Below are 24366 nucleotides of genomic sequence, written 5' to 3' on the forward strand. Positions count from 1 at the left end.
CAATTATAAGCTTCACTGAATCCAAAAAAGGGAAGCATTGACTTAGGCATACCAATTTTTTTTTTCAAAACTGGAGTTTAGAACTGGTATGGAGAGAGCTAGTATATTTAATGGCCAGCAGTCAGCTCCAACTTAGTTTCCCATTGCTGCTCTTCTTCCTGATCTTGAGAGATACACAAGCTTAAACTGTAGTCTATGACAAAAGCTTAAAAAATCTTGATTACATTCCTCTGAATAAAAAATAAAGAAGAACACAGTTTCCATCGAAAAGCTTCTAATGTTGAACATTAAATTCTACAACTGCTCAACAAAACAGTTCAAGATACTGTTGTAAAATGAAAATATGAGATCATTCGCTCTATACTAAATTATCTTATCATAAAACCTATATGCATTAATTTTAATTTACATTGATTAGTAAAGAATGTAAACTTTACAGTATACAGCAGATTGAAAACAGTTAACAATTGCCACAAACTTCTATATAAACCTACCAAATTGAAAACAATCTGGAGGCTATAAGATAGAAACCATTTGATAGGCCTTTCATCGTATGGGCTCCACTGATGATTACTCTGTGCTAAACAACAGCATCTAATCTTGAACATAAAAATGACCCTGCAATCATGCATCAATGCTAGGCCCCGGATATGCTGGCAGGCTCATAATCCGCTTGTCCAACACAGGGCCTCCAACAGTGAAATGATACAGACTCTGAAACTTTGATCCTCTAAACCCAAGAAGTTCATGCACTGCAAAGTATAAAAAGAAAAAAAAAAGACGTCATTAATGTTTGATCTTTGGGAAATGATGGGTCCAACTTTGTAGTTATAAGGGGAAGTTGAGGCAAGGGCAGGCTTCGGATTTTTGTGTTACTCCTGAAAAAGGGGTATGCTCCTTAAGGGTATTATTTCCTCAGTTCATTGCAAATAATCTTATATCAATGTACAAATTGCAATGAGACTGCCTTAAACACCCTCACCAAAGATGAGACTACCTTATGAAACTACTGACAAGGAAGCAGTATCATTTAGATGAGATGTCTAACCTATATTTGATGAAGAATTTTATTTGAAGACTAGGATACCATATATAATCACTGTTGATTCGGAATACAAGTTTAGAATAATGGTGAAAATGAAAAGACATACCAGGATCATCAAAGAAGCAACCAATTCCAGTTGCAGATATGCCAACAGCATGTGCTTCAAGGTACAGCACCTGGCCAAGAACTCCAGTTTCCCAAAACAATCTAGGATACATCCAGGCACCCTTCTCAACTAAGGTAGGTTCAAAATGAGCCACCATTCCAAGGCTGAAGCAGCCATCGCTAGCAATATCCTGTGTGTAGAAGCTCAGTGTTTCAGTTACATATAGAAACTATGCTTTGCAGGTTTGCACTCTGCAACAAAGAAGCCTTCTGCAGGAAAGGTCATTCAAAACAATAATATTCTCAAGCATTTTGCAAACAGCTCTTCCTCCACCTCTATTATTCATATCCAACAACCAGTATTTATGTTTTTAAACTTCATGCATTGATGAACAAAGGATATCGATATATTGTTAATAAACCTGTTTCTATTTACCGAATCAAGCTCTTCCTAAGCAATTTCTTTTGGCAGTGTATATAAACCACAAAGAAAATAAAGAGAAGAGAAATGGCACACACCTGATGGCATGAAAGGCGCTTGGCAAGCTCTCGACAGTCACTACTTGCCAGTTTGTACAAAGGTAGATCATCAGGGCATCCCTCTGGTTTCTCCCACTTAAACTCAGACCTGGTAGCCATCTTAAGCTCCTCTAAATGATCCTCATTTCTTACCAAGAAATACCATCCCTTGGGCAAACCTATCACTCTATGAACAAATATAGCAGCATGAACCTCCGCATCCCAAGAGAGAGCCCGAAATGGCAATGTTGATTGTCTTCTATGCTTCTCCCCCTTCCCTGATGGAAGGCAATGCAACAAAATCTGATAAAATGTTTGCCTATCCATTACAGTTACTCCATCCATATCAACTGCACTCCTCCTTTTCCTAACAACTTCCCTAATTGTAAAACCCTTGTAAGAGTTTTCACTACAAATTCCACTGCTTTTAAATTGATCAACTAGAAATTCACCCTTTTGAATCGTCAATGGCTTTTTAACTGCCTCGGCTGTCCTATAAATTATGTCCCAACAAATATGTTCCTTGCTAAGCGAATTTGGCCTCCCTTTCCACTCCAAATTCGTAAACTCATTTACTACGGAACTCAATTCCTTATAGTTCACATCGAATGGATTACTCCCGTTAGGAAAAACAAGAATCAAACAATCCGGGTGCTCAAATTCAATCTCAGGAAACTTACCTTTGATTGGTCTTGATGGGATTTTAAAGTCCGGGAAAAACTGAAGCCCCATTAGCTTCTCCAAATCCTTGTATCCAAACCCATCTAGAAGCTTGACGTCCCAGCCAAGCGTTGCGGCAGCCATTGCAATAGCTCCAATTGCATGACCCACATCGTGATTGCAGTAACGAAACGCACGTTCTCCGTATTTCCATGCTTCTCGCCAGAAAATAGAAGAAATTCCAATGAGAAATGAATTATCGGGAAAGAAGTCGGGGAAAAACCCAGATGGGATTGTGGCACGAAGCTCGAGAGAGTGTTCTTTGGGAGCATAATGGGCTACAAAAGGAGAATCAGAGATTGATTGAATAGGAGGGGCAATAAGGTAAGCCTCGGTGGGATGCAGATTGCCGCTGCTGGGGTTAACCCGAAGGGACCAAGTGGAAAACCCGGTGGTTTTCCAAGCTGAAACAGCCAAAGAATCGAAAAAGAGTTGGGAGATAGTGGAATGGGAGATGGGTTTAGGAGGAGGAAGAGAATGGAAGAGAGATGAATAAAAAGGAGCATCATCTGTCACCGCAACTATTGGTTTGTTAGTGGGAAAGTGGAGGAGAGGAAGCAGAGGAGCAGAGATGTAGCGACGGAAAGGGTTAGGCTGATTGGCCCAGTCCAGGCCACGCGGTCCTCTGGCATAGTTGGCGAAACCATGCTTCGTTTGATGATGGAATGTGAGGGCTTGAGCTACCTTTTCTTGCAGCTCTTCTTCTTCTTCTTCTTCTTGTTTTCTAACGGAGTTGTCTACAGATGACGCTGAAGGGGAAGAAGAAGAGAAAGAGGCGATTGGGATCATTGTTTTGTTGGTTGAAGGAAGACGGTGGAAACGTGGAGAGTTGAGCGGCAAAGGAAGTCTTGAAGGAAGGAATTTTGACGCCATAACTAACAGATTTTGTAATAATAGTAGTAGAAACAAGAAAAATCCAGATTTTGTAGCAATGCCTCCCTCCATAATCAAAGGAAAAGCCCAATGGAATTATGGGCTAGGGGTCTGAATTGGCTTTGAGAAGGCATCCCAATTCATCCATCTCACCCAGCAAAACCAAAATCACGTAATCTTTTTTTTGTGTAAGCTACATTAGTGATCAACCAAATATGTATAATCTTTTATTTTAATCTCCCAACCACAAAAAATTACAATTTCATCATTAACAATTTTGATCATTCTAACAGTGCCTTTAGTTCACTGTAATGGAATTGAGCTATAATTGAAGCTGTAATTAAATAGAGCTGTAATGGAATAGAATTGTAATAACTAATTCAACTATTTAGTTAAATGGAATAGAATAGAAATGTAATAGTATTCTTGTATTTGGTTGAATGGAATGTTGTTGTAATAGCATAAGGAAAAAACTAAAATGACTAGAATACCCTTAACAAAATTTTTTTTAAGGTAGATGATTATTGTTATTGTTATTAAATTTTAATAAGATTATTATTGAAAATAATTTAATAAAAATAATAAATAGTTTAACCATATTTTAACATAATTATTATTAAATATAATTTAATAAAAATATAATTTAATATTATTAATATAATTATTATTATATGAATTAAAAAATCAAAATATATAATACTATAAAAAAATATATAATCTACTTTATTATTTTTAAACTGCAATACATACTTAATGTGCTAAAATATCATTACTGAAACAAATAATTTAATTATTCTACAATAAAAAATAATTAAATATTAGAAGTAATAAATAACTCATTGCTAAAAAAGTAATAAATAACTTAGAGAATTATATTTCACATCCAAGCATAATATTCATATATTAACAAAAAGTTACATGATTTCATTAGTTTATATGTCATAATCCACATGTTTTAAAATTTTACAACATCAAAAAGTTACAACATTGTAATGACATTCTATCATGTCATTATACCATCCAAATATTACAAACACAAAAAGTTACCAAAATATCAACACAACCATGATTTTTAATGGTAAGTAAGAAATCTTCTGACCCATTCCAATCGCACAGCAGAAGGTAAACTAAAGAAAATGAGCATTTGCGGTGGATGATCTGGAATTTTGCTCAATGCTCGATAGCGTTTATCCTCAGTTAAACCTTCCACTTCACATAATGTTGGATATAATTTCAGAGCACTTTCTTGAATGGTCATTTCTGACTTTTGTTGAATTACCACTTCGGAGGATACTCTTACTAATTTTAAGGCCAACGGTCCGTATACTTTCCACCAATAAAGCGGCAGCATCATTAAATGAAGTAGAAAAATCACTTGCATCAGAAATCTTTTTTTTCTTCTTTGAAAATGCAGAATCACCTTGGTTTTTAGCTGGTTGTGGTTCTGGTTGCGGTTGTGTAGCTGAAAGATCCATGTCATCCAAAGAAACATCAGCTTCGGATCCATGGAAATCGTTTCTTTCTTCATGAGTATTTGTAGCAGCTACATCCTCAGCATTTATTTCTTCAATAATATCAGCAGCTCTTTGAGCATCTTTTCTAGTGGCTCGATCTTTTGCGTAGATGGCAATAAGTTGGTTATAATAAGGGAAACTCCGATGTCTGAATTGAGCTGCTTCATTATGACTCTATAAAAATGAGAAATTCATATTAGATATAAGTTTTTTCAAAATATGATAATAAAGACTTGAAATAATTCTTACATTTATATATGAGTTCCACACCGCATCTTCAACAACAACAAGCTGCCTATGCTCATCCCAACCAAAGCCGCTATTGTTTTTTCCACTAAGCATGTCATAAACGATTGACCAATCCCTTTTCAATGTCCTAATCCTCGATTCAAGATTAGGTTTAGCCTTCAACATGGCATTCGGTAAAACTTTTTCTAACATTTTTTCTAACTCATTTAAAGAGCCGGCTTTGAATCTCGTATCCGCATTAAAGGTTCCAGGATTGTGTAAGTCGACCATACAAGCAAGCAACGCAGCATATTCTTTTGGAACCCATTTCCTTTTGGTTCCTCGAGAACTTTGGGAAGAAACACTTGATTGGGAAAAACCTGACATAACTAGCTTAAGAAAAAACGCAAATGAAAATTAAGTTCAATATTATGCATCAAAAGGTCAACACTTAATAAGATTATAACACATGATGAATCAAAAGAAAATAAATTATCATTCAACAAGTTTAGTACAATACAAAAAAAAAATCAAACACACCAAAGTTTCATAAACTAGATATATGAAATAACATAAACAACTTAACGTTTACTAATTTCTAGATACTTGCCATTCATCGAACATTTGGTTGGCTAGTTCCATCCTCCAAGTAGCCCATGCATCTAATGGATGAATATTTATGATATTCGGTTCATCATCATCTATCACATTACTAGGTAATCCTTTTCCCAACTCTTCTTCAATAGGATCAAGACTCATATAGGTTCGAATAAAATTATGGAGCAAACAACATGAAATAGTAATTCTATTGTGCACCCTTACATGATAGAATGATGGACTCCTAAGTATTCCCCATCTAAGTTTTAATGACCCAAAACATCTTTCAATAACATTACGCACTGAAGCATGTTTCATATTGAAAAATTCTTCCGGAGTACTTGGCTGGTAACCCTGACACCACTCATTTAAATGATATCTTTATCCTCTAAAAGGCGCAAGAAATCCCTCACAATTTGTGTATCCAGCATCAACTAGATAATAACAACCTATAAAAAAAACTATTTGTCATGGTTAATTTCCCCAAAAAGTATGATTTTAAAAATTAATTCAAATTCCTCTAATTTTGCACTTTACCATGAGGAACTTTTAGTCTATGTCTCCTACTAATGGCATCTCGAAGAACTCGTCCATCAGCAACAGAACCTTCCCAACCAGGAAGAACATAAACAAAATGCATATCAGGTGTACAAACACCTAACATATTTGTTGCTATGTCACCTTTTCGCATTCGATATCTAGGTTTATCAACTATTGGAACCCTAATCTTGATGTGGGTTCCATCTAAAGCACCTAAGTAATTCTACATCACATGTATAAAGTCTCAAGTTAGGATACTATATTTAAATCTAAATGGACTAAATTATGTACGAGTTAGATATAGAATTCACTCTAATACCTTGAACCATTTCCACTTTGGGTCTGTAGAATTAGTTGTAATTGGCTCTGCCTTCTTAAATAATACATATGGTAAGCGTATGACAGCATTTAAAACATTGTAAAATCATCTGCTAACAGTTTCCCCAGACCTATTAAAGTGATGCTTGATAACTCTATTTTTAAGGTGATGAGAAATTATATGTAAAAACATTGCCACTTGCTCATCAACAAGCATGTTCCTTGACGACTTCAATCTCCCTAAAGTTTGTAACATCTCACATAGTTTAAAAAAGGTAATTCTATTCATCCTAACTTGTTCAATACAGGTCTCATCACTAGCATATACAAATCTTTTTACATAATCTCGTTTTGCATAAAAATCTAAAATATAAGATCTAATCCTTGGTCTATAAATATGTAGGCTACGGATGGCACCCAATGCAACTAAGAACCAACTCGCAACTGTACACATTTGCAACCATATTGTAATAGCAAGACCAATTCTTTTACGCCTCTCACTTTGTACTATTAAAGGCAGATGAGCCATTACTGCAAGATATTAAAGTGTTACATATCTTCAAATCGTAGTAAAAAGGTGACATTTCTCCAATACTAATTTTAATAACAGTAAAACAAAATTAAAGAATTTAATTGCCAAAGAACTTACAGTGATTCCGTGAATACAAGATGCTCAAGTCTGGGTGGAGGAAGCGATCAAACAAGCCAAATAAGAAAATGAAGCAATAACAACCTGTCAAAGAAAATGAACAATACATATTAAGAATCTTTATAAAGCACAAAATAGAAATTACAACTAAATATAATGGTCTTTTTAGAATATTTAAAAAAATACATATTAAGAAAAATGAACAATACATATTAAGAATCTTTAAAAAAATACAAAATAAATTCACTATTTTATCTTATGGTTGGAGTTTGATCCCCATTCATGAGAACGGAGAACATTTCGTGGCTAGTCATCTTGTTTACCTCTTTAGAGAGCACCCACAATAGCATTAACTTTATTTTAATTTACATTTGTCATTATACTCTGAGAATATACGTAAATTTGTCAATTAACTTTAACGTGATTGAATTTTGCCACTAAAATTTGAATTTTATTGAATTTTTCCACCAACTTTGATTTTTTTAATTAAAATTTACCACCTAGTATTGTTTTTGAAGATTTGAAAACAAATTTAACAAGAAAAATATTCTTTCAAATACTTTATTTTAATAGTTAACCATAACTTAATTTATAAAATATAATAAATTAAATTAGAATTTTTATTTATTAAATTACAATTATTGAAAATTAAATATAACTTAAATTTAATTTTTAAAATTATATTAATTTATTTATTATTTTAACAATTAAAATAAAACATTAAAAATATGTTTTAATTAAAAATTATCTTTAAATTAAATAAAGAGTTAAAAAAATAATAGGCAAAAGTTGATGCTGAAGGCTCGGCACAAGTTCTTGAAGTCTCTGAATATTTTTCTCTTGCGATAAGATAATCTGCAACAAGTGAAAGACTATAAGTTAATCACAAGTAGAATAGTCGGCAAAAGATATGTATCATGCCAAAAACATAACTTCAATAAAATTTTCCTTTTCCCAGTAGCATATTGTAAAGGAAATAGCAATGCTCATTCATGGATAAGTGAATATGTGGGACTAGAAAGAACACTGAAATACTGAAATATTGAAATACTGCTGATAAAAGGGTATTATGAAACTTGGCAATCCTAGTGTACGCACCAAAATTTATGTCACAGTCCAACATCTTGGCAATACACCTTAAAGCCACCCTTATCCAAGTAAAAATTCAGAACTGTATAACAATCAAAATATATTTAGCCCAGTCATGTAGCATTTTCTCTTAGTATTTTCTTTACTTGTCATAAAATACCAGAAAACAAAATGAAGTGTACTTGACAGTAGATACAGAAGCATGAGTTTATCTGTGTATTAGGTTGAAATATCTGATTACTACAAACTTGTCTTAACAATTTAAGGGACTAATATCTCAGCAAGCACATCTTTGAAGAAGAAAATTAAGATTATGAAACATATTATACTAAATTCAATCAATAGTTACACTGATAAATTAGGAAAACTTTTGGTGTCTCCCTTTCAATTTCAACAATATTTTACAAAAGTGAGAATGAATATCAAATAGGAAGTTGGCTTAATGCTATGCTAGTGGGCTATAGTTATTCGCTGCAAGCACTTGTTAAAGTTACCATAGAATTTAAATCAAGTAACTAATAATATACCCAGACATAGTGCACTCACACACACCAGAAATATACAATATAAGAACTGATGACTTTGAGATTAAAGAGAAAGAAATAGAACAGAAATGTCAAATTTTGACTCACAGTTCCTAGTGTTAGCAAGCTTTTATTGGTATAAGATCCCTCTTTTCGTCTAATGCCAGTTGTTTCAGCCTTTGAGCTATCAGAACCAGCCAGATCAATGAGGTTCTGCACGTTTATGTAAAACATAAAAATATGGAAAACTTGAAATATAAAGTATTAGCCCCTTCAAAAAAATAGGAAAGACAATAAACATATATAAATAACATACCAAATAAAAATAAGAAAAAGAACTAAAAACATAAATAACCAAAAAAAAAACCTAAAACTAGTCTAAGATAGGCTATAAAATTTACCAACTCTGAGAGATTTACTGCTTCACCTTCACTATTTTCACCACATGAACTGCTCTCTATTGTCTGGAGATAAGTTGGTCACAGGAAATAATCAAATAATCAAATGAACCATCCAAAACTAGAGCAATGGCTAACGTGAATACATATTTGACATGTAACAGAAAATCCACATTTCAAAACAGGGAATCAATATTATTCTTGCAAATTCTTGGATATTAAGATTGCAGTTAATACCACTTAAAATAGTATCAACAAACATATTTTTATCTTAATGTGGTAAAACTAAAAATAGGGGTATTGGAAACTTCTAAAAGATGCAGAGTAACAGAACGTATACCAGTGTAAATATTGTATGGCTCCTGATGCTGAGTAAATTAAAGTTTGTTGATCCAACATGTCTGTGTTCTGTTTTAAAAGAGTGAAACCCATTCACATAATATGAAAAATTTTTCATTACTACTAGCAGGAAATTGACCCTAGTTCAAATAAGGAACATTGACAAGGCATGTAATGAAGAGATCATCCACATAGAAACACACATCTAAAACTATTTAGTCATTTTATCCAATTGAAAAATAGATTATAGTTTCAGTTTTGATAACATAATGATCTGAAGCTTGGTTTTGTAGAAGCTCTCTACAAAATCTTCCAACTCAATTCTGGACAACTTGTCTCTGGAATCTGGATATTGAAAGTCAAGTCAACATGCTTTACCTTCCCCAGCCGCTATAAGAGAGAGGGCATGAACAAGGGATAGTACAACTTCTTCTTTTACTCCTTCAACAAAGGTTCTCTACATCCATAAACCAAGCAAACAATAAAACACACTTCCAAACAAACAAGAAACACAAGGCATACCGATGATAAAATGAAATTCCTTACGATGACTTATCAACGCGGCGTACCTCAGAAGAGACGGGTCAATCGAACCGGTGGTTGATCTCGTAGCACCACTCTCGAAGAAAGAAATGCAAGAAGAATTAGAGAAGAGACAGAAGAGAAATGGGCTTGGTCTACCACGCCTTCGATTAGTTAGGCCAAAGAAAGCCTAAACCAAACATCACGTCCTTTTTCATGTGCAGGGGATTCTTCCATTCTAGCAGTAGATTCAATAGCTGCCTATTCTTCTATCGAAACCCTAACAAGAAGGCTGGAAGGAAATAGGAAAAAGAATGAAAAAGAGAAGAGGCTTCAGACGTGAGGAAGGGAGAATGGTAAAATTGAAACTGTGACACTCTGAATTGCTATTCTGTGGATAAGGTGTCGAATGCTATTCAGCGTGTTTAGTGGGAATAGAGGCTGGATTGAATAAGGCTATAATGGTATTACAGCGAACAAAACATTGGTTTGGTGGTGGGCCCATTGAATCTATTGAATTGGGTTGTAATCTATTCCTATTACACCCAACTAAACATAATGTAAATGTTTCTGATGTTTTACTCCATGCGGGTTGAGGGGAATTAGGAGATTCAATTATTTTGTGAGTAAACAAATGTAGAAAACTCTACTCTTTTTTTTTTCTTTTGGGTTAGTAAATGTTTTTTTTACTTCTCCCCAAAAAAGAAAAAAACATTTTACCTAATCGTTATCTAATTAACAGTTTTTTATTGGTATAATAATAAAATTAATCCTCAATATATATATTTCATATCAATTTAACTCTAATTTTATTTAAAAATTATAAAAAGATAAAATTCTTTTTATGAATTGGCTTAATTGAATAAGAGGTATTTAAATTATTAGATCTGGTGCCCTAAGTGTAGTATAAGTGTAGTATTTTTGTCTATATACATTTGTACTTTTTTTCAAACAGATTGGTTAATAAAATTATTCATGAATATCATTTGTATAATGCTCACAGATTTTTTTTCATGTAAAGCAAAATAGAAGCAAATATTAGCTTACCGGTTGTCTAATGTTTAACTAATACTAAGCAGTAGTACGTGGTCGCATTGCAATGCGAAAACACAACTTATATTAGTAGACAAACCTAAACATGTCCTTAGTCTAATAAAAAATGAGCAAATTGATTGAAAGAATAGTATGTCGTCTATCAAGTTTAATTAGGGAGATGCCTTATGTTCAGCATTGGAGTGGATGACTCCCAAAAGATAAGCACATAGATGTGATTGACTGGACTGACATTACATCAGGCTAGATCCAAGAAGAATAGACCCTAAATCCGTTTATGGATTTATTCACTTATGACGTTCAAAGTGTGGCATACCTTAATCCTGAGTGGATGACAGACTATGTATGCGTGACTCATATACTTTGATGTAAGTAAAAGTCTGAGTTCAAAAAGATAAGGAACTAAAAGCTAGTGCTTTAGGTATACGACTTCTATAGTATGTGGCATCATTCACAATAGTGGAATGCATAGCTCGAGATATGGGTAAATGATATCCTCTCATTGCCATTACATGGTTGATGAAAAGTAAACGCAACCATGGGTTGTTCGTCTTATGTAGATTTGAAATGCTGTGAATTCGAGTTTCAAGTCAGAGATAGTGTTTTTGAAATATTCACCTTGGAAGAAGGTTCTACGATTTGGATGGAAGGGTAAGCTGGGTCTGACATTTATTGAACCTTATGAGGTTGTTGAGAGGATTGGGCCGGTGGCCTATCAACTCAAGTTGTCGTCAAAACTTGAGTGTATTCATATATGTTTTATGTGTCCATGTTGCAGAAGTATCAATCAGAACCATTGCATATAGTGTCGATTGAAGAGATTGAGATTCGACCTGATCTTATGTATAAGGAGGAGCCAATTGAGATTTTGTCTCGAGAGGAGAAAGTGTTGTGTAATAACAGAGTTCAGTTGCTTAAGGTTTTGTTGAGTAACCACAAAACGAAAAAGGCTACTTAGGAAGCCGAGGACGTGATGAGACATCAGTATCCCTATCTATTTAACTCATGTAAATTTCTAGGACAAAATTCTTTTTATAAGAGGAGAGTTGCACATCCCAAAATTTGGTCTAGTATTTGGGTTAGTGGACCGGATATTTGATTTGGATCCCAGAAGAATTTGTGAAAATAGAGACTAAAGTTAGTTTTGAAAAATTGGAATTAAATGTCTAAAAATTATTTTCCATAAAATGATTTTAAACATATATAAATTATATTTTAAAATGAATCGAGAAAAAGGATTTTAATTAGAAAAGATGATTGATTTTTAAAAAGGTCAAACTTGACCGTTGCCCAAAAGCAATTATACATTTGTTTTAAAAATTAGTTTTTCCCCTATAGCTTTAAAACCCCCATTCACGTCCCTTCCCTCCTCATTCCTCTTTATTTGAATTTTTTTCCAAACAAAATCTACACATTTTTCTCTCAAAACAAACTAACAACTTTGACTTCCTCTTCACTCAAGCACTCAATTTCCTCTCAATTTTCAAGAAAACTATCAAAATCTTCATCAATTTCCCCATTCTTTTCTAAAGGATTTTCAAGAAATTCAAGTTCTAACTCGTTTTTTGTCTTCAAGAAAGGTGAGATTCTATTTCTTGATTCTATTTCTATGCATTTTGCTTTTTCAAATCAAGATTTGATCCTCTAAAACAAGATTTTTAAAGATTTAAAGAAATATGTCGAAATTGAGCTCTAAAATGGAGAAGTTCATATTTCCAAGCTAAACTTGGTTTCTAAATGATTTCCATCTTATTTTGGTAAGATTAAAAGGTTTCTAAACTTGTTTTAACAAGTCATTACGAGATTTCAAGGATTTGATTATTTTCTCGTTCCTCCAAGGTATTCTTAGGTGATTTTTTTGGAAAACTAAATTATGAGTTATTGAGTATTCTAAGTAGTTTAGATTCATCCTAAAATTATTAAGGAGATGATTAGAATCAGGTTGAAGTAATGGAAACAAGAAATAGTTAAGAAATCGAAGATTTCAACAAAACTAGTTAAATTTTCGGCTTATGAGAGAGTAGTGTGGATCTACGTTTTTGTTGAGATTCTAATGTGTTTGTGGTTGTTACTAATCATATTTTATTGTGTGTAATGTGCATGTGAAGTTTTAGATTCATCATAGCCCTCTACAAGTAAGGTGAACGGAAAGGCGAAGCTTATTTAAGCTTTCGATGAGCAAGCAAAAGCTGATTTGGTGAGTGTTCTAGGGTCACTACTTTTATGCACAATTCATTAGGTTAATCAGGATTTTAGGTTAGCCTAAACACCTACATAAGTTCCGTGTGTAAGCATTTTTACTCATTTTGCCTCATTTTGCAAAATAGTGCCTATGTGATCTGAGATGTGATAATGCAGCAAGTAATTTGTGATTGTGTTAGTATATGATTTGGGAATTATTGGTTTTATGCACATACATGTGATTTAATATGGTTTTGTCTTATTGAGCACTGTGTTAACCCTTTAAGTGCATCAAATATGAATATGACAAGCATGCTATGTGAAAATGATAGTGTTGTGATTATAATTAATATGAACAGAGAAAATGTGCATAAAACAAGAACTAAACATGCGTAAAAGGGGATATGTTGGCCTTGTGATCTTTTTGAAACCATTGGATATAGTGGCATGCCATATGATTTGAGTACGTGCCTATGCTTTGTATATAGGCGTTGAGGCCCGAGACATGTTGGAGAGAAAAAGGGAATGTTGAGCTAAGCTCCATTCATTGGGACATGGTTGGTTTGTTGGAGAGTGTTAGCTTAGCACTTCACTTTATTTGGGACATGATAGACTCTTTGAAACATTGGTGTGTTGGAGATCTATTTTTCCAATGGGATGAAATATGCTTATGTACATATGTTTCATAGTCGCAATGACCCAACATATCAAAATTTGAATGTTTGAATTATGCCTTAAGTGTCTTGTGTAAGAGCAAAATCATGATGTTTTCTTTGGTGTCTTATGTAAGTATAATGTAAAAATGTTTAACCTTCTTATGTGTGCAAAATGGATAATGAGAATGATGATTTGACATTGTGAGAAAGTGTTTGTAAGTTTGCTTTTAGCATGCTTTTGCTTAACCTTTGATTTTGTGTTTGCATTGTAGTACTTTTGAACATTCACTAAGCTTGGTTAAGCTTACACTTGTTTTTCATTTACCTTACTGAAAAGTAGTGCTATGAGGAGTGTGAAGTGGGCAAGAGAGGTGATCCTTACAAGACATAGCATTTAAGTATGTTATAATGATTTTGAACTCATCCAATAAAGGCAATGTGGGTTGTCATGTGGGACTAGACTTTGGACTATTAATAAGGACTTTGAACATTGATTTGTGGTTTTTGGGTGCTAGAGAATATTATTGATGATGCATGTTATGTCTAATCGGAGTTCAAGTGTTAAAAATGCATGGAATATGGATAAAAAGTGTTATAAAAAGGCTAAAACAGAATTCTGGAAATTTTAACTTGTCTAAAATAATCGAATGACTTAATTTGAACATGTGGGAGCCTTAGGAAATTATGGTATGCTGATATGGTATGTTGTGTGATTGATTTACTTCAGAGTGTATATGCTAACATAAACATTTACTTGAAGTGTTAAATTATGTTTTTTTGTGATTTATCATATGTTGAAGCATGTTCTAAATGTGAGTTGTAGGGAATACGATTTGTTAGAAATGAGAAATAGGCTAAGATGCACGAAATGGTATGCTTGGGAGTGACAAAAGTTAGAAATTTCAAGTTATTAGGTTGTTTTGTAGAAATTGCAGGCGACGTCACGAAGACGTTCGGATGTTGTTGCGACGAGAGATCAGTGTCGAGACGCCCTTTTTTCACATCTTCGTTATGAGAGGCCTCTTCCATATCACGTTGTGATGTGGTGAATCGTGTTGTCAAGACGTGGGTTGATTTTGTAACTTTGCAACTTAGTCTTAATGTTTGAGTAATGCAATTGGAGTCCAAAATGCTATAAAATGCGTTGAAAACATACATACCTAAGATTTAGATGTCTAATTTTTCAAATCCAAAGATAATTTTGTAATGTGGTTATTTCTGATATTTTGTCACTTTTTCAATTTAGTCCCTAAAACTCTTGTCTTCAAAATTAACTGAGAATGCTTAATCGAACTAAGTTGATTCTTTCAACAATGGTTCTAAAAGGATTTTAGAATTAAAATGTATTTTTAAATTGTTGTTATACGAACGTGTTCATATGTTGGATGTAAAATGACAATTTTGCCTATGGTTGCAATTTGAACGATTTATGTTAGTTAAAGCATGTAACTAGGCTTGTTTGCTTATTCATGATTATGTATGATTGAATTCCATTTCAATGATTTTCGTTTTCAATTAGATAAATAGGAAAAAAAATTTGTACATGTAAATATTGCGATGTGCTTTGAGTCACCTCAGTGACTAATGTGGTGTTTTGGATTCGGGTCAAACAGTCTTGGCCAAGTTTGGGCTACCACATTTGGTGGTATCAGAGGTAGGTTAGCAACACTCGGGCCTAGGTTATTGAAGTACCTTTGACTAAAATACTCTTGAATGAAATTATTTGTTTTCACTATAGGAACGGGAACATATTTCCTTTATAAAATGTTTTTACAGGAAAATGCCTTGGATCACTTGCTACTATTCACACTCTCGTTTTATTTTATGTTTATATTATATAAATATGCCTCTAGATGAGTAAATGCATATGCAAGGAAGGGTTATACATCCTTTGCACCACCTGTGCCACCTCCAAGGCGAAATGTACTAGAAGCAAGTGTTGACCCACTGATGTAAGCTATGATTGGAGAACTCTAGTAGATTACCGATGGTAACCCTGCTCCCGCTAATAGGGGATTGCCACTTGAATGCATGAGAACTTTGAGTGGTAAGGAGTTCAGGGGAGCAAAAGGAGCGGATCTAACTATAGCAGAGTATTGGCTCGAATTGTAACACCCATAACCAGTCTCTATCACCAGATTAGGGTTACGAAATATTACAATACAAATCAGAACATTCAATATCAAATAACGTCAAGTTTACAAATTAATTATCTACATTCTTATATAATTTAAATTAAAGTAAAATATACATTTATGGGCTTTAAATCGAGTCTACAAGGCCTAAAAAAATAGCTTACCAACAATCAAGGACAATTCAAAACAAATTAGAAGATTTAGGGAAAATATAAAAAAAATCAAAATAGAGATCACACGGTCGTGTGTTTAGGCCATGTGACCGAGCCCAGACCGTGTGGCTCAAACATGATTGTGTGGCTATTCCACACGCCCGTGTGGCTACTTTACACGCTCGTTTTCCAGATCGTATGTTCGCCTGTGTAACTCACTGACTTGGGCCTTATGCCTGTGTCACAGGCCGTGTGCCAGCCTGTGTGTACCCTGCATATAACACAATAAGGGGAGCACACCCATGTGGGTTGATCATGTGTGGTACATGGCCATGTGGCAACTCGTGTCTTAGGCCATGTGCATCCAATTTGCCCTAGATAAGCCATTTTCAAACCCATTTGCCTGAGTACCAAAATACACCAATGCCACTTGTTTATAACCTTTCAAATCCCCTTCAAAAGTACCTAAAAACATTTTACAATCAATCTAAGACTAACCAATGTGTCTTAAATGACTCCACAATTCAAACACCTATCAAACCATTAGCATAGGTAAACCTTCAAGTCATAAATTCATACTTCCAACTAGCACCCATTAATCTATATCAAGCTTACCATTTCATACTCATTCAACTACATCCACTATGCTTTAACTTAGTATTAAGCATGCATATCTCAAGTGGTTACTCAACACAACAACATTACATACACATCAAGCTATACAATATGAGTACTTATGAACCATTACAGAACATATTCAAATTCTCCTATTACATGCCATATAAGCCAAAGTTGTATTCAAAATCTACCAAAAGGTTCTCAGATAGTGTGATTTCTTCAAGTTGATCCGATTGTCCGATTTTCCACAAAAGGATATCTATAAGAAAACAAGACAAGTAACAAGACAAGTAACACGAGTAAGGTTTTATAAATCTTAGTAAGTTTGATGATTAAAATGATAAAGCTTATCGAATTAAACATAATAATTCAATTAACAAGATAATTAAATAGAGTTTCCTATCAACCACAGTTCACAATAGGTGCGTTGATACTTAACAAGAATTAGATCATTTATTAGTCAATCACTGTACTATCAAGAATGCAATTCAAGCTTTTCAAAATTCAATAACATTTGTTATCACAAGAATATTGCTTGATGAACGAGATACAGATATGAGTACACGTTTAACCATTCGAAAACACACCAAACGCTGATATGAGCTAATCCAATCGATAACATGCCTTGGCACTAAGTGCTTAGCCCATAGGCTAACATCTACCCCCAGTAACACGCCAAAAAAACACTATAATATAACATGGTTAGTCCGTAACAAATGCAGGACTTCGTTATATTCAATGAACAGGAGTAAATCAGGAACCAACATCTCATCTTAAGTCAAACCTGTATAGTGCGCAATAAAACCTATTGGCATGCCAATCGTACTTTATCATACGTTCATCCAGTAAAGGAGATCACTTTTCTAAACAGTGTTGCATATAAATCATAACTTCAATTTTCATCACCTTAACATAGAATGCTTAATTAGACATTCAATAGCAATTTATAATTCAAAAAATTTCAAGTTAAACAGAATTGAACCGAATGAACTTACCAAGCTAAACTGCAGCAATGACAAAAGTTTAGAGACTATTCAACAACTTTCTCTTTTCCTCGATTTTCAACTTTTTCTTGACCTAGAGTAATAATTCCACTAAATTAACCCTTTCAATAGAAAACTTAACTCATTTTATGCTAGAAAGTCCTTTTATACTCTTTTACAAAATTACTCCCAACATTTTAACCTGTTATGCAATTTAGTTTCTAAGTCCAAAACTCGCAATTTAACAAATTTTAACTAATCCCAGCTTATTTGAACCATCTAGGACATCACTACAGTCCCTATTTACTATTAATTCACAACAAGTACAAGTATTTTACTATTTTCACATTTTAGTCATTAAACATTAAAATTATCAAAAACTACTTTACAAAATAGTCCTATTGAACAACCAAGCTTAATAATCTATTATAAAACTTCAAGAACACACCAAACTCATCAATGGTATAATGTGTAACTTTTGAAAGTTTTACAAATTAGTCTTCGGGTTAGCTAGATTAAGCTAATACAAGCTCAAAAACATAAAATCACTAAAAACGAGCAAGATTTAGCTACCCAATCGAAGAAACCTAGCTTGGTTGAAAGTTCCTCTCCTCTTCAATGGTTTATTGGTTTGGAAGGGTTGAAAGAAAAAGATGATAATGAATTTCTATTATATTTTGTTTCAATTACACTTATCTACCTAATTACAAATTTACCCTTCCAATTTACATCTAACATTCACAATTTCAAGCCTATTACCATCCACTATAGTTAGTGGCGGTTTAATTACCATTCAAGTCCTTTAATTTACCTTTCTATAGCTAGTTGACAACCTTAACTAATAACAATCAACTTTCTCAACTTTTAATTTTACAATTTAGTCCTTTTTTACTTAATTAACTTTTTAAACGATAAAATTTCTTAATCAATTTTTAGTTCAATACTAATGAACTTATAAATATTAAATAATTAATATTTACAGACTAACACATCAGAGTTGTGGTCTTGAAACCATTGGAAAATGGGCTGTTACAGGAGTTGAGAGGATCTTTGAGAAGAAGTCTTACATTGATGAAGAGAAGTTGGGTTGTACTATATCTCTACTTGACGGTAAAGCCCACTATTTTTGGAACGCAGTGCGGAGAGGAACTACAACTGACTGTCTGACTTGAGATTAGTTGAGGGAACAATAAATGGAAGCCCGTAAGAAAGAATTCCTTGATTTGGTTTAAGGCACCATGACAGGGGTTGAGTATGGATCAGAGTTTTTTCAACTTAGCCATTATGCTTCAAAGATGGTTCTTTTTTAGAAGGACCGATGCAAGAGGTTTCAGTTTGGACTGAATTAAGACTTTCGAGTATACCTAATAACATATGGTATGGAGGTTTTTGATGATATGGTTGAAAAGGCTAAGCCTATAGAGGAGACATTGGTCGAGCTACCACGATCAGTAGTGACTAAATCTGGAAAGAGGTCATTTGATCATTCTGGTGTAACGGGACAATCGCCTAAATGAGTTCATGATTCACAGAGATCTAGTAGAGGTGTTCGATGTAGAATCCGACCAAGTCAATCTAGGTAGCAGAGTAGTGTAGTGGTTAGTAATGGTGGGACATTGAGAGCTTTATGATAGCCGCTTTGTGATCATTGTGACCGTAGGTATCCAAGTGAGTGTAGGAAGCATACTAGGGGATGTTTCCAATATGGTTTTAGGGAGCATCAGTTTAAAGATTGTTTTAGGAAAGTTGAGGTTTCTCAGACTCAAGGTTCTGCACCTGCACCCGCTATAGGTCAAGATCGAGGCCAAGGTAGAGTTTGTAATGGGAGACAAATTGGATGTCGGACTATCACACACGCTATTGCTGCACAGGCTGAGACCTGGGGACCAGCGCGAGTTTATGCCTATAGGAAGTTGTAGGATCGTGATTCGACCGATGTGATTGCAAGTACTTTTACTTTGTAGTTAATTTCATTATTTTCGTTTGTTGACTTTGATTTTACGCATTCATACATCTTAGGCGAATTAGCTGGTGAGTTGGGGCTTCTGGTAGAGATAATTAGATTGGATATGATTATCACTAGTTTATTGGGTGAGAGTGTTGTAATGAATAGGGTGTGTCATAAATGTCTTTTGATGATTTAGGGATATGTTTTTCTCGTAGATTTGATGGAGTTTCCTTTTCATGGTTTAAACTTGATTCTTGGTATAGATTGGTTGACTGAGCATAAGAAAAAAGTGGATTTTGAGTTGAAACATATGACCTTGCGAGGAAAGATAGGATGGAAATTGTCGTAGTTGGGGAGAGACCCAAATTTCTCTCAAACGTGGTTTCGATGACCAAAGCTAAGAAGATGATGGGTAAATATTGTGAAGCTTATCTAGCTTATGTGTTGAATTTGAGAAACAAGGAAGAGAGAGTTTAGGATATCCATATAATAAGGGAATTTCTTAATGTATTTTTAGAAGAGTTGTCTGGTTTGCTATTGGATCGTGAGGTAGAGTTTCGTATTAAGCTCTTCTCTAGTACTACACTGGTGCCCATTGCACCATACCGCATGACACGAAAGGAGCTTAAGGAGCTGAAAATTCGGTTGCAAGAATTGCTTGACCGAGGTTTCATTAAACCGAGTGTGTCCCATTGGGTGTGCAAGTATTGTTTGTTTAGGTGAAGGAGTTAGATGTCTTGAAATTTACATTCAGGACCCAGTATGGTCATTATGAATTTTTGGTCATGTCATTTGGTTTGACTAATGCCTTAACTGCGTTCATGGACTTGATGAATCATGTTTTTCATTCGTACTGGATCAATTCATGGTTGTTTTTATAGATGACATTCTCGTGTATTCACGTACTGAGGATGATCATGATGCACATTTGTAGATTATTCCATAGATATTGCGGGAGAAGCAGTTATATGTGAAGTTGAGTAAATGTGAATTCCGACTGAAAAAGGTGATATTTCTAAGTCATGTTGTATCAGCAGATTGAATTACTGTAAATCTGAAGAAGATTGAGGCTACTCTGGTGTGAAATCTGACAAAGAGTGTTATTGAAGTTTGAAGTTTCTTAGGTCTGGTTAGTTATTACCGTAGGTTCATTGAAAGGTTTTCCATTATTGTCGCACCCTTAATGAAACTATTGCAAAAGAATGTGGTGTTTGAATAGACGGATGAGAGACAGAAGAGCTTTGAGAAGCATAAAGCAGTTTTGACTAAAGCTCCAATGTTGATTCAACTAGAGTCCAGGAAGGTTTTGTGGTCTATAGCGATGTTTCGTATATGGGTCCCGGATGTGTATTGATGCAGGATGGAAACGTGGTGGTGTGTGCTGTAAGCTTGAAATTATATAGGATTTTTCTATATATTTGTACCACCTTTTGACTTAATAATTATATGAATCTTAAGTAATTGTTAATAAATTAAGTTGATTTTGCTTAAATGTTAACATGAGACATGAATTTATGAAGTATGAGAAATTATGCTTTATTATATGATTTTTTTGCATAAATTATATTATTTTTATGTTAATTATTAATATGTGATTTTTATTATGCAGTGTGTCCATGGAAGATGAGATTACCGTAAAGATGCATGGACATGGACACATCCACTTTACTTGAACGATAATACCATGCAAAATTGGTCATAAGGATGCTAATTTGACCCAATTATTATGACCTAATTAAAGTGTGTTACAAAGTGGACATGTCTGATTAATTTTTGGATCATGAAACCGTCTAACAAGGGGGAGTCAAGCCCAATTTTGGCACAAGCATATGGCTACCCAAAAATTAGCTTTGGGATATTTCATTGGAGGTCCCTGCAATTACAATTTAATTAGAAATCGGCACACAAACTATGCTTTCGAAACCAACTACTTTATGCTAATTATAGCATGATTTTATGTTTGAAATAATCAACCAAACCACCTCCCTTTCCACAATTTGTGGCCGGGTATGCAATGGAGAAAATGGAGGGATTTTAAACTCTATTTTTAGTAAACTTCACCATCACCTGCACCAATAAATACCACACTACTCATCCCTCATTCTTCATCCATTCATTTATAACATATCTCTCATTCTATATTCTTTTGTCTCATTCCATTTCCCTTTCCTTTTTCCCCACGCCTAGCTACTCCATTTTCCCTTCCATTCTTTAGCCAACAAAAGCTTTAACAAGACCATCTCTTGGTCGACCACCTTGAGAAACCCTTAGCAAAGGAACAACAGGTGGATCGGAGAAACACCTCAGTCAGAAAGATTTGAAAGGCTGCTGAATTGAATTAAAGTTTACTCTTTCCTTGTTGTTTAATTTAAACATGTTTGCTATGTGTTTATTGATCTTGCAATGAATAGTGATAGCTTAATTCTATTTAGCTAGGATGATTATGTTAATTCAATAATATTTGTTTGATTCATGTTTAACGTGTTTGTGCCTCAGTCGATCATGTTTTCAATTAACATCAAAATGTATTTCACTCATATGTGTTTGGATGCATTTAGATTAGTTGAGCGATCCTAACTAGACGACAGCTAGTAGACACATAATTGAAAAGTGCAATGCTCAATTTAGATCATTAAACCCAACTAAATTAGAGGTTCATAATATCTTTAGTTAGCTTTATTATCTTGCATATTTTTTAGATTTATGTGATTAAATTATTTCAAACTTAATTGTCCCTGTTACCTCTCATAAATACTAAGAAACCCTTAGTTTAATATGATTAGTAAAATGCATCTTTCACTAAGTGAAAGATCCAAAAGGTCTCAATTTGGTTTCTAAACTCATGAAAGATTGAGTTGCCATGAAATGTTTTCCGAACACTGTTAAGCATGATGAAAATGAATTAAGTTGATTAATGTAATTATCCTAACCTATACATGTTATTGATTGTTGAAGTTGTGTTTCTGTTACTAAAATTCATTCATACATTTAGATAATTTTGCTTACTTAGTTAAAAATTGCATTAGGGATCAATTTTGCATCTAGTTAAATTAATCTAGTTAAATCATCACTCAAATTATTGTGTTTTTATACCAAATTGTGAATTTATAATTTTTCAAATAATCGATTAACATACACAGTCCTTGTAGAGATGATAACTTATTTTACTTACTTATTACTTGAATGACTGTGTACACTTGCACAAAAATCCCATTACATATGCCTCAAGAAAATTGCAACTACATAAGCGTAATTATCTGACCCATGATTTGGAATTAGTTGTGGTAGTATTTGCACTTAAGATTTGACGTCATTACTTGTACGGTGAGAGATATGTTATCTACATGTATCATAAGAGTTTTAAGTATCTTCTCACTTAGAAAGAATTGAATTTAAGACAAAGATGATAGATTAAGCTATTGAAGGACTATGATTTTGTGATTGAGTATCATCCCAGTAAGGTAAATGTAGTCATTGATTCTTTGAGAAGGAAATCGACAATTGAGTTGCGAGCTACGTTTGTATGTTTGAGTATGACCGAAGATGGTGGGTTGTTGGCTGTGTTGGATCTGGTGCCCTAAGTGTAGTATTTTCGTTAATAGACACTTGTAATTTTTCAAACAGATTGGTTAAAAAAACAAATTCATTAATTACATTAATATAATTTATATTATTTTCCTCACAAGATTTTTGCATGCAAAGAAAAATGGAAGCAAATGTTGCTCATTAGTTATCTAATGTTTAACTAATACTAAACAGTATTATGCAGTTGGATTGTAGTACAAAAAGATAATTTGTATTAGTAGATGAACCTAAACATGTCCTTAATCTAATAAAAAATGAGCAAACAGATTGAAAGACTAATATGTCGTCTATCAAGTCCAATGGGGGAGTGCCTTGTCTTGGGAATCGGAGTGGATGACTCCTAGAAGATAGAGACATAGATGTGACTGACTGGACTGACAGTACATCAAATAGGACTCAAGAAAAATAGATCATGAATTATGGATTTATTCACTTGTGACGTTCATAGTGTGGCATACCTAAATCCTGAGTGGATGGCGGACTATGTATGTGTGACTCGTACACTTTGATGTAATTAAAAGCTTAAGTTCAAATAGATAAGGAACTGAAAGCTAGTGCGTTGGATGTACAACTTCTGTAGTATGTAAAGTCATTCACAATAGTGGAATTCATAGCCCAAAACATGGGTAAATGATATCCTCTCATTGGCATTACATGGTTGATGAAAAGTAAACATAGTCACGAGTTGTTTGTCTTTGTGATGGATAAATTTATCACTATTTGATTGCCATGAGATAAAATAGGATCATATTTGGAAAGTGAATATTATATCAAAGAGATCAAAGAGATCAAGGTCATTGGATGAGAATTGAGTAGTTACTTTTGTAATGGTATATCGTTGGGGAGAGCTCAGTCATGATACTATAGTAGAATGACTTCATGACTAAATGTGTTTGTAATTATTAGGCGAAAAGCTGGAACTTAATTATAAATCATTTAAGCCTTAACTACATATGTCCAATCGGTCTCTCCGCTAGCTCGTTAAAACTAGAAATGAATTGCGTGTTTGAATAAAAATGAATAAAATGAATAAAAAAAGTGAAATGGGAAACATTTAGGAATGATTATGGTTTTC

General features: G+C 33.8%; 2 protein-coding genes across 19 annotated transcripts; both read right to left on the reverse strand.

Moving 5' to 3' along the window:
• Positions 1-257: 257 nt before the first annotated feature.
• On the reverse strand, positions 258-3448 carry LOC107895061 (uncharacterized). The gene is made up of 3 exons (XM_016820262.2): positions 1670-3448; positions 1152-1341; positions 258-752 (listed from the first exon to the last, which is right to left on the reverse strand). The coding sequence occupies exons 1-3, from the start codon at positions 3332-3334 to the stop codon at positions 625-627; spliced, it is 1983 nt and encodes a 660-aa protein (XP_016675751.2). The 5' UTR covers positions 3335-3448; the 3' UTR covers positions 258-624.
• Positions 3449-4106: 658 nt separating this feature from the next.
• LOC107895062 (uncharacterized protein At2g29880) lies at positions 4107-10467 on the reverse strand. 18 transcript variants are annotated; one of them, XM_016820265.2, is made up of 10 exons: positions 10028-10467; positions 9837-9915; positions 9460-9527; positions 9123-9185; positions 8830-8934; positions 8207-8279; positions 7919-7963; positions 7109-7192; positions 5026-5393; positions 4291-4950 (listed from the first exon to the last, which is right to left on the reverse strand). In XM_016820265.2, the coding sequence occupies exons 6-10, from the start codon at positions 8229-8231 to the stop codon at positions 4474-4476; spliced, it is 999 nt and encodes a 332-aa protein (XP_016675754.1). In that variant the 5' UTR covers positions 8232-8279; positions 8830-8934; positions 9123-9185; positions 9460-9527; positions 9837-9915; positions 10028-10467; the 3' UTR covers positions 4291-4473. The 18 variants fall into 18 exon arrangements, with proteins under 18 accessions (XP_040940619.1, XP_040940620.1, XP_040940622.1 ...); XM_041084685.1 differs by lacking the exon at positions 9460-9527 and having other exon boundaries at positions 4107-4950; XM_041084686.1 differs by having other exon boundaries at positions 4107-4950; positions 9460-9915.
• Between the last annotated feature and the right edge of the window lie 13899 nt (positions 10468-24366).

This window comes from Gossypium hirsutum, chromosome A13 (genome assembly GCF_007990345.1).
Source record: "Gossypium hirsutum isolate 1008001.06 chromosome A13, Gossypium_hirsutum_v2.1, whole genome shotgun sequence".
NCBI lineage: Eukaryota > Viridiplantae > Streptophyta > Magnoliopsida > Malvales > Malvaceae > Gossypium > Gossypium hirsutum.